Source organism: Neocloeon triangulifer, unplaced genomic scaffold, assembly GCF_031216515.1.
Source record: "Neocloeon triangulifer isolate White Clay Creek 2 clone unplaced genomic scaffold, ASM3121651v1 ptg000012l, whole genome shotgun sequence".
In the NCBI taxonomy this organism is placed as follows: domain Eukaryota; kingdom Metazoa; phylum Arthropoda; class Insecta; order Ephemeroptera; family Baetidae; genus Neocloeon; species Neocloeon triangulifer.
Genome location: NW_026775554.1, coordinates 18,598,951 through 18,615,247, shown reverse-complemented (window position 1 = coordinate 18,615,247; position 16,297 = coordinate 18,598,951). Strand labels below are relative to the sequence as shown.

The window sequence follows — 16,297 nt, the reverse complement described above, 5'->3', positions numbered from 1 at the left end:
TTTCAAAAGTAATAATTTAATCTGTATTTAAAAAGTTTCAGATAATGAAATTTGTTAACCGCCGCTACAGTGAACGGCATGCTTTGAAATTTAATTTAAATTTCTTTAACCCACTTTAGTTATCTCAATTACTTTGGTTTATTTTCCGATGTAACTAATTTTCCTTTTCCAACCACTCTGTCGATTTCATCCTGGATTTTCTTCACAATGTGAGGTTGACGCAAATGTTGGAGAGAGATTTCAATGGGCGAGTGTATGCGACGACTCTTCCTTTCTCTATCTTTGAAAAGTGCAAATAAATTTTAAGTTCTTTTTTTTATGCTATAAAAATACACTTTTTTTAATTAAAGTGTGATTGACGTGATCTTGTTAATAATAATTAAAACTATCAAGTTCTTAATTAATTATCAGATGTAGATAGAGCATAATTAATTTATAATTGCAAACAAAACATTGTTAGGGATTTCAGCGTCGTGAATTTGTTAAACGCCATAATTTATTGCCTCCTTAAATTGCACCAAATTCAAAAAATTGCATGCACCGTGTAGACAACACATCATAACTCCATAATATAAGCAGCCCTCCTTGTAATCACGCACTGAACTCGCTCTCTTTCGACTATATCCTACGTATTTCATCAGGTCTTAATCTGGTCAGGAGCAAATTAAAGACATTTTATGCAACTTAAATATGTTTTTATTATAAATTACGTAATTATCTATTTAAATATCAAGATTTAGTCTTTCATTTAAAATCAAATATTTAGAACCCATCTGAAATTAGAAAGATTAAAATCATTTCAACTTCTTTGTATTTTTATGAATTTATATTCTAAAAATCAGGGAATATTCAATCCTAAATTAGCTGATTAATTTTCTGGTGCTACCTAGCATCTCCCCAATAAATTAAATATCAGCATCTAATAAAATAAAAAAAAAGTGTTTAAAAAAACCATTAATTTACATGCTAAATTTTTAACTAATAAGAACTAATAATTGACGTTCCTTGGAGTCAGCGTGACCCAGCATCCACCCTGAACTGCTGCAATAAATTGTCGCTTATCAAGCTTCAATGGTAGTTGGGTCTTTGAGCCTAAATTCAATGTGAATTTCCTCAGAATGGTCACCAGGCCCAGCTTGCTTTGCAGCTTTGCGAATCTGTTTCCTGCAATTTATTCGATTTCACATAAGAATTATAACCATTCAAAAATTTAATTACCTATGCATTGTCTGGGGCCGATTCCGAACGGCGTGAAGATGAACTGCGTCTGCTGGACAACTTGCTCGTCTAAGAATCGATCCGGGTCAAATTTCAAAGGATTCGGAAAATACTTTGGGTCTTTGTTCAGGGCACTGACAGGGACGTTGATTAGCACTCCAGGGTCGATTTCCAGGTCAGTGCCAGGCAGTGTGTATTTTGTGTTGCATTTCCGGATGTGGTTTGCAACGACGGGGTGTATCCGCATGGTTTCTGCCAAAATTATTATTCAATTAAAAAAAAATAGTACTTATTTTAATGAGATATTCTTGGCTGTTTTTACCATTTAAAACGCATTCCAAATATTTCATTTCCTTGAGCGCTTCGTATGTCACTTTTCCTTGGTGCTTTTCCAGTACCTCGTCAATGTGGTCTTGCAACTTTTTCTGTACGTCAGGGTTCAGTGCCAGTTCCATGCACGCATAACTGGAGACGCTTGACGAGGTGTCAAATCCCGCAAGGAAAAACACCGTGGCTTGCGCAGTCAAATCGTCGTGGGTTAGCTCTAGACATTTAAAATTAACTATTGAGCATTTTTATGTTTATGAAAACTTATAAAACATTTATTTACACTTGTCAGATTTAAATGATTAAATATCTAGGTTACAAAATGTTGAGGTTTTTGTAAAGGAGAAAACATCCATTATTTAAAAATAAACAATTAAACAGTTGGCGATATAGGCACAAATTCAAAATATTTTTATTTAATTATTTAAAATTAATATTTTTTGTTAGTGAGATTAATTAAGAATATTGATGGTTGGAAGTTAATTTTGAGATGATCTATACAACTCATTCAATTTTGGAACTTTTTCAAAGAAATTGAAAGCTCCTGAAATTTATGTTTAATATGAGCTCTTAAAATTAGTTCTTAGAAAAGCGCAATATACATTTATATATTTTTAAAATAAAATCAATTATTATAATTTAATTCATTTTAAAACTATTTGCATACTAATATTTGTGTCCGATGAGGTCACTTCTCCTTTTATTTCATGCAAGTCGGCCTCGTCGGTTGCGACCTGTCCTTTTTCTTTCAACTCAATCAAGAGCTGCATGAAATCTTTGCGGCTACTTCCACTTGCTTTTCTCATGTCCATGACATCCTTGACGAGCTTACGGAAGAAGTTTGTGGCTTCTTTATCAATCAAGCCCAATTTAAGCTTGAATGCCAACTATGGATTTTTTGCAAATTATTAATTGTTATTCTATGAAAAAAAAAATAGAGATATATAGAATATCTTGCCTCAGGTACGAAAAACGTGACCATTGCTTTCATTGCACCTTTAAGGTCAAGCTCAATCAGCCTTCGAGATACTCGCCGAAATTCAACATCTGGATCTTTTATCGAGTTGCACTGAATGCCGAAAATGCATGTGCCAACTATGTCCGTGAAAAAGCAAGCAAATAGCCTCTAAATTAAAAAAAAAATTGTAAATTATTTTAAGAATAATTAAATAGTTGCATAATATACCCTGAGTTCAAATTCTTCCGTCTCTTTTGCCAATACTTCTAGTTTTGATTCAAATTCTTTTGCCACGTCCAGCATAAGAGGAAGCATTCCTTTCATTTTTCCGGAAGTAAAAGTGGGCACAAGTTTTGCCCTCATATTTCTCCATCTTTGGCCCTCAAGAAAGAACAAGTTTTTCGCCTGCATTGGATCTGCTTCCTCGTGAATCTAAAAAATATTAAAATTCAAGTCCAAATTTTTGAAAATATTTCTATTTTTATATTTACGTCAAATCCGTGATCCACGAAATGAGAGAAATCTTTGATCAAGACGTGTTTGATCATCTCAGGCTCGGTGATGACTAGTCCCGGCTTCTTGCCCATGAAGTAGCCAAAGTAGGTGTGCGGCTTGTTTTCTATGTAAAGCCGCTCGAAGAACTCCGCCAGGTGCTCCCTGACCATCAACACTTCCTTCATTGATCCCAGAACAGGCCATGGCTTGACAAACACTACGCCTTTCTTTTCCCAATAATCAAAGTGCTCGGTGAAGTGGCGATAGATCAGGTAAAGCGTGACGGCTGCTAAAGCCACCGTGACTTGAAGGGCCAAGGGCACGTCCATGGCACTGATCTGAAAACAAAGATTTTTTTTTATATTTGATAAGGTTTTGTAGTATACACCAAAGTGATGAAATTTTTCTTATCAAATGATGTGATAAGACTTTTTTGAACAAGCTTACTAACAATTTATGACGAGGCATAAAGTTGTTTTGACATGTTCAATTTCTTTCGTGATGAATCTATTAGTGAAAATGTTTTTTTTTAAACTTCTTATTTATTACTAGTTTTTTGGTCTCTCTTTTTTATAGTTTTTAGAAAATGAACTGTTAATGAATGATTTAAAAGTTCTTGTATTCAACCCCTAAGTGGAGCGGCAGCCTGCTTTGGCCATTTGTGTGGCGGCACAGTATTTACAACTTAATAAGGCGTTTGCAATTCGATATTATCTTTTACATTTTTTGATGTTTTATTGAAAAATCTGTTAATATATTCAAGATTTCATAGTCTTTAAATAGAAACATAATATTTTAGCTGTTATAATTTTATAATATCTGTTTATTTATTCCTTTCATTATAATTATATGCAAGAAATTCCACAAATTTTGCTTTTATGAAATAATATTTTTATGAACATCAAAATATTTTACATCATTGCGGTGTTACATATTAAAGACTATTCATAAAATAATAATTAAAAGTATTATTCTTCGCTGCGTTTCTCTAACTGAAGCCACACTCCATCCTTGCTAGTCGGAATGAACTGAACCTTGTCGAAAACGACAGGGTACTGCGTCTTTGGTGAAAATACCAATGTGTATTTGCGGAGGAAAGTGAGCAGCGCAATCTTTGACTGGATCAAAGCAAATCGATTACCTTAGACAAAAAATTTATAAAACAAAATAATAATAATATAATTAATATTCTTGTACCAATGCACTGCCTCGGACCTTCTCCAAAAGGTGAATAAATGTACTGGTATTTGTGCGAATTTTCGTCATCAATGAATCTCTCAGGGTCAAACCTGTCGGGGTCAGGGAAGTATTTGGGGTCGTTTTGCAGAGAGCAAATTGGAATTTGGACCATAGTCCCCTTTTCAATGGTCACATTTGTGTTTGGAATCGTGTACGTTTTTGTGCACTCTCGAATTATTATAGGTATTGGTGGATACTTTCTGAGCGACTCTGTAATAAATAAAAATTTAAAACTGAAAGGTGCATCAAATAAGAAACCTTTCATAATCCAGTCCAAGTATTTCATATCCCTCAAAGCTTCGTAAGTCAATTTTCCGTTATTTTTTTCAAAGACTTCATCAATTTCCAACTGCGCTTTCTGCTGTACATCTGGATTGGCTGCAAGTTCAAGTAAGGAAAACGATGTCAAAGTAGAGGATGTTTCAAAACCAGCAAAGAAAAATACTGTCGCCTGTGCTGCCAATTCAATGTCTGACATTTCTGTAATTTTCGGTGCGATTGCAATCGCTATTTATTTAATTTTGTCACAGTTGAAATTATCTCACTGAATGTGCTGCTACTTGAATTTTGCATTTCCTGTTCAGCTTGGTGCTGATCCTCGTCGTCAGCATCAATTGCCACGCTGCCTTTTTCTTGCAACTCCACTAACAGTTGCAAAAAATCCTTTCTGTAAGCCTTGGTTTTCTTTCTCTGCTCCACCAAAGTTTTTGACAAAGTCTTGAAAAATTCAATCGCATCTTTCTGCATTGATGCGATTTTCAGCTTCATCGCTATCTACATGATATAGTTATAAAATTTTGTAATTTAAATTTAAAAATCATTGTGTACATCTGGCATAAAGAATATTATCATTCCTTTGAGCGCCTGCACAAAATCTAGCTCGAATAACTTTTTTCCCATGACCCTGAACTGATTTTTTGGATCCTTGATACTGTTGCAAGTGATACCAAAAATACACGTTCCAATCATGTCCGTGAACAAGCACCCCATCAGGTCCTAAAATAAAATTTAAAATTAGCTTCATTTGCTCCTACTCATTTTTGAACTGTACTTTAACTTCAAAAACTTCTTTGGTCGTTGCGAGTTTTTCCAAGTGAAGCTCAAATTGTGAGGTACATTCTTGCATTAAAGGGAACATTCCCTTAATTTTCCCAGATGTGAATGTTGGCACAAGTTTTGTTCTCATATCCTTCCATCTTTGACCAGTCAAGTTAAACAAACTGAGCGCCTGTAAGGGGTCCGCTTCCTCGTGGAACTGATAATCAAGTTGGATATAATTGAATAAATTAAATAACGATAGTAAAAAATTACTTTAAATCCGTGGTCAACAAAATGAGAGAAATCTTTAACAAAAATCAGCTTTATCAGTTCCGGATCAAACGCCAAGAGGGTAGGGGTTCTTCCCATGTAAAATCCAATAAATTGCTCTCCTTCGTACTTTTGGTACAAGCGTTGGTTAAACGTCATGGGGTGTTCTTTGATGAGGAACACAGACGTAGCGGATCCAAAAAATGGCACTGGTTTGACGCATTTCACGCCCATTTTCTCCCAGTAGCCAAAATGCTTTGTGAAAAATTTGTAGACCAAGTACGTCAACAGGGTGATAAGGCTGAGGGTGATTTTTTTCCATACATGGGCAGAGCGCACTTTGCGCTCTGCGATCTGCGCTCGCGCTCTGCGCTCATGAGCGCGAGCGCAGAGCGCGATCGCACGATTTTCAAAATCGTGAGCGCGAGCGCAGAGCGCGAGCGCATTGGTCGCTGAGCGCAGCGCTCAATTGCGCTCATTTTGCGCTCAAACCAAGAGTAAAAATTCCCGAATTTGATCAAAAATTGTAATGAAAAACAGTGTTTTTATACCAAAAACTTAAAACTGATCCCAATTTTGGTGATTTAACTTCAACTTTATCATTTCCAATTGCCGATGTATTTTTTGTTATATTAAAAAATTGTCTAAAAAGTCGCACTTTTTCCTCGGATAAAAATATTTTTGAGCGCAACGCGTGAGCGCAAGACTTGTTAAAAATTTGAGCGCGAGCGCAGAGCGCGAGCGCAACATTTTCAAAATCTTGATCGCGAGCGCAGAGCGCGAGCGCACTGTTGCCAGTGATCGCGAGCGCGAGCGCGAGCGCAAAATTGTTGAGCGCACCCATGTATGTGATTTTCACTCCCAGTGGGATGCCCATCAGAAAAGAAATCATGTCCTGAAAAAGGCGACAGAATAAATGAACAGCTTTTTGTACCATAGACTAAATTCCATTAAATATATTTTTTGCCCATTTGTGCAATTGACAACCCTCAAAGAAACTTTTATATTGCAAAATTTGTCATTAATTAGTTCAATAAAAAATTTAATCTTGAGGATTAACAAAAATTAAAGTTGTATAACTAAGGAGAAATTTAAATTTAGATGCTTGCTTTCCTCATTCTGCGCTTCAGAATTTATTACACATTTGTGTGCCATATTTTTTTGTTTAAAAATTAAACTTCTTCTCGGTTAATATTTATAAACTGCATTCTAGTTTTTTTTCTTTGCTGTACGGGTTGCATGGAATTATCTGCGCAAAAACTGGCCAATTAAAGTGAAAATGGTCTATGAATTGTCATTTAAAATCTTTAAATTTTAAATTGCTTCTCCTCATGATTAAATTTTTGCTATGATTTGCTCCTCTCTTCAAAATATCCTTTTTACATATTATTTTACTTTACTCGACGCAAAGGATCAGAGTGGCCAATAACATTATCAAACAATAATTGTTGTTTATATAAATTTTAGCCGAAGCTAAAACATCTGTAGAGAGTGTGCCGTTTAATCTTATAATACTTTTTTAATCTTATCTTTTATCCCGGGTACGTATGGGTACTGGAAAAGAAAACCGCCAACAAAAATAGCAGTATTTACATTTCACAGTGTTTAAAGAATTCGGAAACAGGAATAATTTAATGTCATGATAACTTTTTGAGGATTTTGTAAATAATGCCGAATGTTTTGGTGGAATAATTTAATTTTGGGCCTTAAATTCTTCAAGATTCTTCAAGACACTAACCTCAAGCAGCTTGATCGGTTTATAATTTAAAGAGCAACAGTAAAATTACAGCAGCGCGAGCTGCTTCACTAAGCAACTCTTCTCGAGTGTGATTTCTATTTTCTTGGTCCGTCCCCCCTGTCACCTATTAAATACGAAACTATAATAAACGCGAGTCATTCAAAGTATCATCAATGATCTAATCAGGCAAATCCCATTCAATAATGTCGCACTGATTTAGGCTCCGTACTTATTCTTTCGTCGCTTAGCTTGGCGTTCTCCAGCGTCTCCAAATGGAGAACATCCAAATTACGTCAACGTCGGCCTTGGCGCCTAATGCATCTGGCGGCGAAAAACTACATTATGTTGGGTTCACGTGTTTAACTACATGCCAGGCTATTCGATATATACTCTTTAGCATAAATAAATAAATATACAGCATAGTATGCGCTCAACAACCCATTATAAATTCCTAATTAAACGTATTTCTTATTATCTTCCTTCTAATCATGAGCTGAAAACAATTTTATGCACTGCCTAAGTAAAATAATGAATAAATGGGCTCCATCTAAATAATTAAAGTATGTTTTAAACTGGGTTCAAACAATCTAATTTTCTTCCATCATTTATTTTTTATTTTACAGTAAAGAGTAAAGATATTTTAGCCTTTTTTCAGCCTGTCTGGGCCCACAGACCAAATATGTAAATGAATTCATTGAGTCTTTTTCATAGCAAAAGATGATTTTACTCTGCAATATGTGTGGCTGAATAATGGGATTTTAAATCGTGTAAAAATATTAATATGGCATCAAACTTTTTCAGAAGTTGAAATTATGATACAGCTCAAACTATTAGGTGCATCTTGTGCTGGAGAAGGTATAAGTTCTATGAAATAATTAAATAGAAAGTAATAAAATAAAAAGTTCTGTTTCAAAATAGATTTTTATAAAAGTAGTACATTTATGTAAAAAAAAAATAATGATAATCTCATAATTTGTATGACCTATTATTAAATTAAATTTATAATTGCCAGTCGCGGTTGTTTTAAAGATAGCTTTTGACAAGTTCTTCGCTAACTTCCCATAATTTTTTTGCATCGTCTTTGTTACTCGCTCTTGCAGAGACGTGTGCTGGTTTGCAGTCACTGAAATTTTTAGGCAAGATCAGTTTCTTGCCAACACGAAAAAGTTAGGTCAAACCTGAAGTAAAATTCATTTTGCTCTGCGAGTTGCTCGTCCAGCGCGCAGTGCAGAGTCGTTTGAGCCCCTTGGACCGGTGTTTTGATAAAACAACCGAGTCTCTGGAAAAGCCAGCCGCAGCCGCAGGGCGTGTGCCTGCCTAGCTCGGTGGCCACCACGCCAGGGTGCAAGGCGTAGGTGACGACGCCGGTGTTCTTGAGTCGCTCCTGCAACTCCAGGGTGAACAGCAGGTTGCATAGTTTGCTCGTGCTGTATGCGATCACCGAGTTGTACGAACGCGTTGACTGGAGGTCGTCAAAGTTGACTCTTCCCGCTTTGATAAAATATTTTCAAAATTCAGCCAGTTAGATGAATTAGACAATAACTTACCGCGATGTGCAAGAGCAGAAACATTAATTATTCTGGCTGGGGCACTTTCTTTGATTTTGGGCAACAAAAGATTTGTGAGCAAAAAGTGTCCCAAATGATTTGTTTGGAACTGCATTTCCAATCCGTCCTCGGTTTTAGTGTAGGGACAAGCCATGACGCCTTAAAAAGCATATCAATTTTATTTATTTTTCGTTTTGAAAAATCCACTCTCAGCACCAGCGTTGTTAATGAGGAGGTGAATTTTCGGCTCGGATGCTAGAATGTCATTGGCGCATTCTTTGACTGATTTAAGTGACGCCAAGTTGAGTTCAACAACGCGAATTTCGCCGCCTAGCACTTCCTTTTGCAGTTCGCGAGCTGCACTTTTGGCACGGTCAACGTTTCTGCACGCCATGATTATTCGAGCTCCTGTAGTACAAATTGTACAAATTATTTTTTTCTTAATAATAAGCATACCTCTTTTTAGAAGGTCTTTTGCCGTCTCATATCCGATGCCTGTGTTTGCTCCTGTTATGAGGACAGTTTTTCCTTCAAGAGTGGCTTTTGAGGTGCATTTTCCGCTCCCAAATAATCCCATCACTCTTTAATTCTGTTTAAAAATTTAAAATAACTCTTTTATAGCTTAAATTATTTTTAATGATGATTTTAGAACACATAAAGTATCATTGTTTATTTGTCCAAGTGTGAGACGCGCGAGAACATTTAAATCGTATAAAAATAATATAATTATTTTGCCGCACTCATGGTGAAGGTCAATGCTAACAAAAGTGCCTGCAGCGGTGGGCGTATGAATGTTGGATTATACAGGCCTCATTGGCCAAAGTAGAAGTGAAACACAAAATATTAACTTTTGCCTTGTTATATAATTAAAAGTTGTTTTGTTTAATTAAATTGAACGGGAAATGGGCATAGTGAATTGATAACTGAGAAAGTTGATCTATCTATTAATAAAAAGCGTGAACTTCTTCTTTAATGTTACGTAACATATTAAATTAATTAATAATTCTTAGAGCAAATCAATAAAAATCGATAAAAACCCGAATTGAAAATATATCATTTTTGAACCATAGAAACTTAATATTACTATAATTTGCTGGATGCCATTGAATGCGATGAGCTCTCGAGACGCTCTCAGAGACACTATCAAAACTTTCTTCACACTTGCCAACACCTGCAGCAGGTGATCTGCTTCCCCAAAACAGACTAACGGGTCCGGAGAGTATTTTTATATCAAAGGCGCTGCTATGGCGCTGCAATCAGGTGGCTTATTGAGGAGGATTGAGGGGTAAAAAAGGCTCATAAATGAAAAGGTTGGATGTTGGATTTATAATTTTAAAGCAAATTTAAAAAAAAAATATAGATAAAGTATTATTGCCTAATAAATTTTCTTCAAAGTCATATTGATGCTAAATATTAAGTCAAGCCAAGACCTTATTAATTAAATCTTTTCAGCCTCTATCCGAGCCACTATTCATGATAACATTATCGCTGGTTATCAGATTTTGTCAGCGCGGCGCCACATTGATTTTTTAGGTGTTTTTTTCTTTTTAAATTTTATTACTATTTTTTTAAATAGTTGTCTTATGCAACTGAGCATAACTGTGTTTGAAATTTGAAATTTTTATTAACATTCTAGTTAAAAGTGCGATTTTCATATATTTTATATTTTTGTAGAAATGCAGTAATAACTTTATGAGAATTTTATGAACTATCTTTTGTTTTTCGCTCATGTTGTGATAATTTCGTCTGATCTCAGGTGGGGCCCCTCTCGCCAATCGCATGCTGTTTTATGAGGTGCCGTTTTATAGTGATCGGTCTTATAATGCCGCGACACAAGCAATATTTTTGTATTAAAATTTAAATTTGAGCCTTATTTAAGACACTAACCTCAAGTGGCTTGGTCTGTATTCAATTTGAAGATCAACAATTAAGGCAGCAATTAAGTTTCCTCCGATTTTCTTGGCACCTGTCAAATAGAAGTCATTCAACGCAGCATCAATACCATCCAATATGTAATGTCAAACTGACTCAGGCTTCACACTTCTTTCGTTTTGTTTGACGTTCTGCAGCGTCTCCAATCGGAGAACATCCAAGTTACGTCGGCGTCATTTTCGGCCTTGGCGCCTAATGCATCCAGCGGCGAAAAACTATATTATGTTGGGTGTCCGGACGTTCTGGTGTTGAACTTCACGCCACTACCTTGCTTAATTAATAAGCGTAAAATGCGCATTTAATCGAAACAAGACTAAATTTCAGTAAAAAGCGTAAAATTATTACATTTCTGCCTTTTTATTATGACAAGCTGAAAAACAACGACGTAAAAGTAATAAAATAAACACGCTCTATAGCAATTAAAAAAGTCTAACAAAATAATTTTGTCGGTAATTTACGGTAATTTATTTTTTACAATAAAGAAATCAATGTTAAGGTATACTTCGGCCTTTTTTCAGCCTGCCTAGGCTCGCAAACCTGATAAATGGCATTTTCTAAGGTGGCCGGACCACCACCTTTTGGCCGAAAGTGCCTTTTTGGACTTCACCCGAAATTTGGGTGTTAAGCAAAATTTATTCCTGAATATTATAGCTGAATTATTTAATTGTAATTTAGCAATAAAAATGGCGCACATCTGTTTATTTCACGAATTATCTACAGAAAGTATGATTTTTCAAACTACTTATTGCTACAAGTTAAAAATTATTCAATCTTCGCTGCGTTTCTCTAATTGAAGCCACACGCCATCCTTGCTTGTCGGAATGAACTGAAACTTGTCGAAAACGACGGGGTACTGCGTCTTTGGTGAAAATACCAAAGTGTAATTGCGGAGGAAAGTGAGCAGCGCAATCTTTGACTGGATCAAAGCGAATCGATTACCTAAGAAAAATATTAAAATTTATAAAATAATAAAATTAATATTCTTGTACCAATGCATTGCCTCGGGCCTTCTCCAAAAGGTGAATAAATGTACTGGTATTTGTGCGAATTTTCGTCATCGATGAATCTCTCAGGGTCAAACCTGTCAGGGTCGGGGAAGTATTTGGGGTCGTTTTGCAGAGAGCAAATTGGAATTTGGACCATAGTCCCCTTGTCAATGGTCACATTTGTGTTTGGAATTGTGTACGTTTTTGTGCACTCCCGGCTCAAAAATGGTACTGGTGGATATTTTCGCATCGACTCTGCCAGAAAAATTTTGAATTTACATTATGGGACTGAGAGAAAGGTTCCGTGAAAAAACCTTTCAAAACGCATTCCAAGTATTTCATATCCTTCAAAGCTTCATATGTGACTTTTCCGTTATATTTTTCAAGTACTTCATCAATTTCCAACTGCGCTTTCCGCTGTACGTCTGGATTTGCCGCGAGTTCAATCAAGACAAACGTTGTCACTGTTGATGAAGTCTCAAAACCAGCGAGGAAAAATACTGTTGCCTGCGCTGCCAATTCAATGTCTGACATTTCTGTAATTTTCGGTGCGATCGCAATCGTTATTAATTTTATTTTGTGCAGTTAAATTTTTCTCACTGAATGTGCTGGCGCTTGAATTTTGCATTTCCTGTTCAGCTTGGTGCTGATCTTCGTCATCAGCATCAATTGCCACGCTGCCCTTTTCTTGCAACTCCACCAACAGTTGCAAAAAATCTTTGCGCTGCATCTTGCTTGTTTTCCTCTGTTCAACCAAACTTTTGGATAGTTTTTTGAAAAATTCCATAGCGTCTTTTGGCATGGTTGCAATTTTCAGCATCATTGCCACCTATTTGTACATACATATTTTATTTCATATAATTAATATGTATATATATTAATTTCAATTCCGTACATCAGGCATAAAGAACGTGAGCATTCCTTTGAACGCCTGCACAAAATCCACTTCAATTAATTTTTTTCCCATGACCCTGAACTGATTTTTTGGATCTTTTAGAGTGTTACAAGTGATGCCAAAAATACACGTTCCAATGATGTCTGTGAACAAGCAGCCCATCAGGTCCTAATGAAAATTGCAAATTAATTATATTCTTATTGCACCGCTCATTTTTGAACTGTACTTTGACTTCAAAAATTTCCTTAGTCGTTGCGAGTTTTTCCAAATGAAGCTCAAATTGTGAGGTACATTCCTGCATTAAAGGGAACATTCCCTTAATTTTCCCAGATGTGAATGTGGGCACAAGTTTTGCCCTCATATCCTTCCATCTCTGGCCTGTCAGGTTAAATAAACTGAGCGCCTGCAAAGGGTCCGCTTCCTCGTGAAACTAATCCCAAAGTCAAATGTAATTAAACAAATTAAAGGATATTAAATTATTAATTAATAACTTTAAATCCGTGGTCGACGAAATGGGAAAAGTCTTTAACGTAAATCAGCTTGAGCAGTTCAGGATCAAAAGCCAGCAGGGTAGGAGTTCTGCCTACGTAAAGTCCAATAAATGGCTCCCCTTCGTACTTTTGGTACAGGCGATTGTTAAAGTCCATGGCATGTTCTTTGAGGAGAAACATGGACGAAGCTGATCCAAAAATTGGCACTGGTTTGACGCATTTCACGCCCATTTTTTCCCAGTAGCCAAAATGCTTTGTGAAAAATTTGTAGACCAAGTACGTCAACAGTGTGATAAGACTGAGGGTGATTTTCACCCCTAATGGGATGCCAGACAGAAAAGAAATCATCTTCTGAAAGAAGGAACGAGAGGCGACATTATTATTACCGGTAGAATTTTTTTACTGCGACATTGATACATTTGATTCAACACGTCCCCTTGGTCTATTTGTACGGTTTACTACACTACAATAATTAAATATAATTAATCTTGAAGATTTCAATAATCATTTGTTGACAGCAGCCAAATTAAAAACCTGTTTTACCATCTTTTTAAAATTAACGTTAAGTACTGTAATAACTATAAAGGAATAGCGTTTCTTAATATGCAAGCTGAAGAACAGAAATGTATATAGCAGATTCAGAGAGTTATTTATAAATTTCTGCCAAACCTATTGAGTGATCACCAATCTTATATGATCCTATTTTATTACTCATTTCTTTAATCTTATCTTCTTGTTGATGTATCCAGCTAGGTTCATCTGGGTACTAATGTAATTTTGAAAATAACGACGTAATGAAATAACATAGTTAGTGTTTAATGACTTTGACCTTGCCCCCTTATCAAAAACTTTTTGCGCTTCATATTCAATTATAATATAATATACGGCATGAAAATTTGCAGGTCGCTAATAAAATTCTATATTTTTCAAATATAAATTTTTTCTTTAATTTTATTAATTATATTTACTACCAAAAGTTAAATTAAAATATTAATTGCTCTAATTAATTGAAAATCAAATTACAAGTGACTAACCTCAACTTGATCTGTAAAATACGCTGCTTCAACTAATAGCAACTGCTGTCCTCAAGGGGACGCTGATTTTCTTGTTTGTTCCTTGTGAGTTGGGCCACCTATAGCTATGAGATTAGAGACGATCAAAAACGCGACTCATTCACCACAGCACCAATCCTAAACTATAAGTTGCACTGCGAGTTTGCCAGATCTTTCATTCACACTTCTTTCTCTTTTTTTGGCGATCTCTAGCGTCTCCAAATGGAGAACATCTAAATTACGCCAACGTCGACTGTTTTCGACCTTGGTGCCTAATGCATCTGGCGGCGAAAAACTGCATCATGTTGGGTGTTTTTCGCATATCAAGCAGGATAGTCTGACTTTCATTTTTGCTTATTTAAATGTTATGAATTGTAATTTTATATGAAATAATATTATCTGATGTTTCGGTGCAAAATTTTTATTTCTAGCCAAACGTTAAATTTATCAAATTTATTTTAAATAAATTACTGACCTCGATTGGTTTGATAATGTTTTATATTTTAATTATTTTATAATTATATAACGAAGAGAGTGTTTATTTTGTTTCTTCCTGATCCAACCTGGATCAAAAACAATCGCAGAGCAAAATTATTCAGTGAAGCACCAAAAATAATGTCGCACTGACCGTGGCTCACGAATTCGTCGGCTCTCTTCTTTAGTTTTGTTCTCCAGTGTAGCTCGAGAGGCCACTTGCAAATTACGTCAACGTCGTTCTCGGCCTTGGCGCCTAATGGATCTGGTGGCCAAAATCTGCATTATGTTGGCGCCAACTGTGTTTATGCTTCACACCAACTTCGGGCTTACATTGTGCAGTTTCCTGCCCTCTACATTGTTTTCCGCCAAAATTAAGAATTTGATAAGAAATGTCTTACAAATTGAATCGCTGTCTGCGTTTTAAATAACGGCATAATATAGATTTTGGTATTTTTTTTTTATTTTCTACAAAAAATGGTATTTATTAAATTTAAATTTTGCTTCAGTGCTCCATTTACGTGTCCCATGAAAATCTCTCCGTTAATTTAACAACCATCATGCATTAATACCTCTCTTCAGTATTTCCTTTTTGTTTTGCCAAAGTACCAAACAAAAATATGTTCGCTTATTTTTATTAGCAAGTTATTTAAAATTTATGGAAAACCAATTCCACAAAAATAATGAAATTAATCCACAATTTTACGATACTCCCGCAATGACAAACCCGAGCTGGAAACAAGCGCACTTTGCGAACAGACATGTAAAAACGAGATACGCAGTACACGGTTTCCACTTTATACTCTGCAAAAATAAAACTTTCCATACTGATATAAATAATGACTGTGATTGTGAAAAGTGGGATGTAAAATGGGATTATACCATTTATTTGAATGTAGCGCAAATAATCTTAGTTTGTCTGAAATAGCAAAGAAAAACAAAAAGTAAATTATTATATGTAATTTTATATTGTATTATATCTGGATATACTGTATGTTTATGTTGTACACGAAAGTGTCTGATGATGATTATTTTTATTAGAAAATAGATATATTATGTTAATTAAAGTACAAAGCTGGCTGATTTTGAGACGTGATTTTTCAAGTTTTAAACCATTTACAATTTTTTTCTGATTAAAATTTTTCATAATTTTCTAATGTAAGCAAAAATTTTGTAAGACGAATACCGTATTTATCTGCCAATTATTTTAAATTTATATCTACTTCCATAGAATTTTTTGCCCTGTTTTTTAAGTTTTAAAGAAAAGTTTGGCTTTCTTTTGAAAATATAAAGCAAATTACAAAGCAAAATATAAAGCAAATTAGTAAGTTTTTGTTTTTTGTTCCTTGGTTATCTGAAGTTTCACAAAGCCATTAATTAGTCAAATTTCTGATTAAATAATTTTCATTAATTTTTTCGTTGAAGCTTGTCTGTCAAAGTGCCTTCTCTGAACTGCCCCAAACAAATGAAAGTTAAAAAAATTTTATGAAAGCTGCTGGCTAACAAATAGTCAATATTAGTAGCTAAAACCAAAGCAATTAGAGCGGTGGAAAAGCTTTGTCGAGGCGGGGCTGAGGCTCTTCCCATGCAAAAGCGTCCCACGCGATTGGCTGCAACCACCCCCAAAGAAGATTCAT

The 16,297-nt window shown here is 35.3% G+C and overlaps 3 protein-coding genes across 6 annotated transcripts; all 3 read right to left on the bottom strand.

Moving 5' to 3' along the window:
* Positions 1 to 684: 684 nt before the first annotated feature.
* Positions 685 to 14,473, bottom strand: LOC132198323 (probable cytochrome P450 6a14). 4 transcript variants are annotated; one of them, XM_059622293.1, is made up of 9 exons: positions 14,320 to 14,473; positions 14,169 to 14,266; positions 2,995 to 3,336; positions 2,732 to 2,935; positions 2,504 to 2,671; positions 2,213 to 2,432; positions 1,541 to 1,762; positions 1,219 to 1,470; positions 687 to 1,164 (listed from the first exon to the last, which is right to left on the bottom strand). In XM_059622293.1, exons 3-9 carry the CDS (start codon positions 3,325 to 3,327, stop codon positions 989 to 991), a joined length of 1,575 nt encoding a protein of 524 aa, XP_059478276.1. In that variant the 5' UTR covers positions 3,328 to 3,336; positions 14,169 to 14,266; positions 14,320 to 14,473; the 3' UTR covers positions 687 to 988. The 4 variants fall into 4 exon arrangements, with proteins under 4 accessions (XP_059478277.1, XP_059478276.1, XP_059478275.1 ...); XM_059622290.1 differs by lacking the exons at positions 687 to 1,164; positions 1,219 to 1,470; positions 1,541 to 1,762; ... (2 more) ...; positions 2,732 to 2,935; positions 2,995 to 3,336 and adding exons at positions 11,433 to 11,701; positions 11,752 to 12,003; positions 12,063 to 12,284; ... (2 more) ...; positions 12,870 to 13,073; positions 13,135 to 13,485 and having other exon boundaries at positions 14,320 to 14,368; XM_059622294.1 differs by lacking the exons at positions 14,169 to 14,266; positions 14,320 to 14,473 and adding an exon at positions 9,915 to 10,055 and having other exon boundaries at positions 685 to 1,164.
* On the bottom strand, positions 3,792 to 6,389 carry LOC132198275 (probable cytochrome P450 6a13). The gene is made up of 8 exons (XM_059622212.1): positions 6,386 to 6,389; positions 5,549 to 5,985; positions 5,289 to 5,492; positions 5,066 to 5,233; positions 4,783 to 5,011; positions 4,496 to 4,717; positions 4,196 to 4,447; positions 3,792 to 4,139 (listed from the first exon to the last, which is right to left on the bottom strand). The coding sequence occupies exons 1-8, from the start codon at positions 6,387 to 6,389 to the stop codon at positions 3,967 to 3,969; spliced, it is 1,689 nt and encodes a 562-aa protein (XP_059478195.1). The 3' UTR covers positions 3,792 to 3,966.
* Positions 7,960 to 11,291, bottom strand: LOC132198324 (retinol dehydrogenase 11-like). The gene is made up of 6 exons (XM_059622295.1): positions 10,718 to 11,291; positions 9,287 to 9,419; positions 9,047 to 9,238; positions 8,831 to 8,989; positions 8,462 to 8,774; positions 7,960 to 8,406 (listed from the first exon to the last, which is right to left on the bottom strand). Exons 2-6 carry the CDS (start codon positions 9,405 to 9,407, stop codon positions 8,307 to 8,309), a joined length of 885 nt encoding a protein of 294 aa, XP_059478278.1. The 5' UTR covers positions 9,408 to 9,419; positions 10,718 to 11,291; the 3' UTR covers positions 7,960 to 8,306.
* Positions 14,474 to 16,297: the final 1,824 nt, after the last annotated feature.

Excerpts from the sequence above, each read along its gene's own strand:
- LOC132198324 (XM_059622295.1), bottom strand. The coding sequence starts at position 9,407 with ATGGGATTATTTGGGAGCGGAAAATGCACCTCAAAAGCCACTCTTGAA. Across the intron at positions 8,990-9,046 it reads CCTCCTCATTAACAACGCTG|GCGTCATGGCTTGTCCCTAC; the intron begins GTGCTGAGAGTG and ends ATGCTTTTTAAG. Across the intron at positions 8,407-8,461 it reads CAAAATGAATTTTACTTCAG|TGACTGCAAACCAGCACACG; the intron begins GTTTGACCTAAC and ends TAAAAATTTCAG.
- LOC132198275 (XM_059622212.1), bottom strand. Across the intron at positions 5,234-5,288 it reads AAGAAGTTTTTGAAGTTAAA|GACCTGATGGGGTGCTTGTT; the intron begins GTACAGTTCAAA and ends ATTTTATTTTAG. Across the intron at positions 4,718-4,782 it reads TTCAAGTAGCAGCACATTCA|AAATGTCAGACATTGAATTG; the intron begins GTGAGATAATTT and ends CGAAAATTACAG.
- LOC132198323 (XM_059622290.1), bottom strand. The coding sequence starts at position 13,482 with ATGATTTCTTTTCTGTCTGGCATCCCATTAGGGGTGAAAATCACCCTC. Across the intron at positions 13,074-13,134 it reads TCGTCGACCACGGATTTAAA|TTTCACGAGGAAGCGGACCC; the intron begins GTTATTAATTAA and ends CTTTGGGATTAG. Across the intron at positions 12,578-12,643 it reads TCACGTTCTTTATGCCTGAT|GTGGCAATGATGCTGAAAAT; the intron begins GTACGGAATTGA and ends ATGTACAAATAG.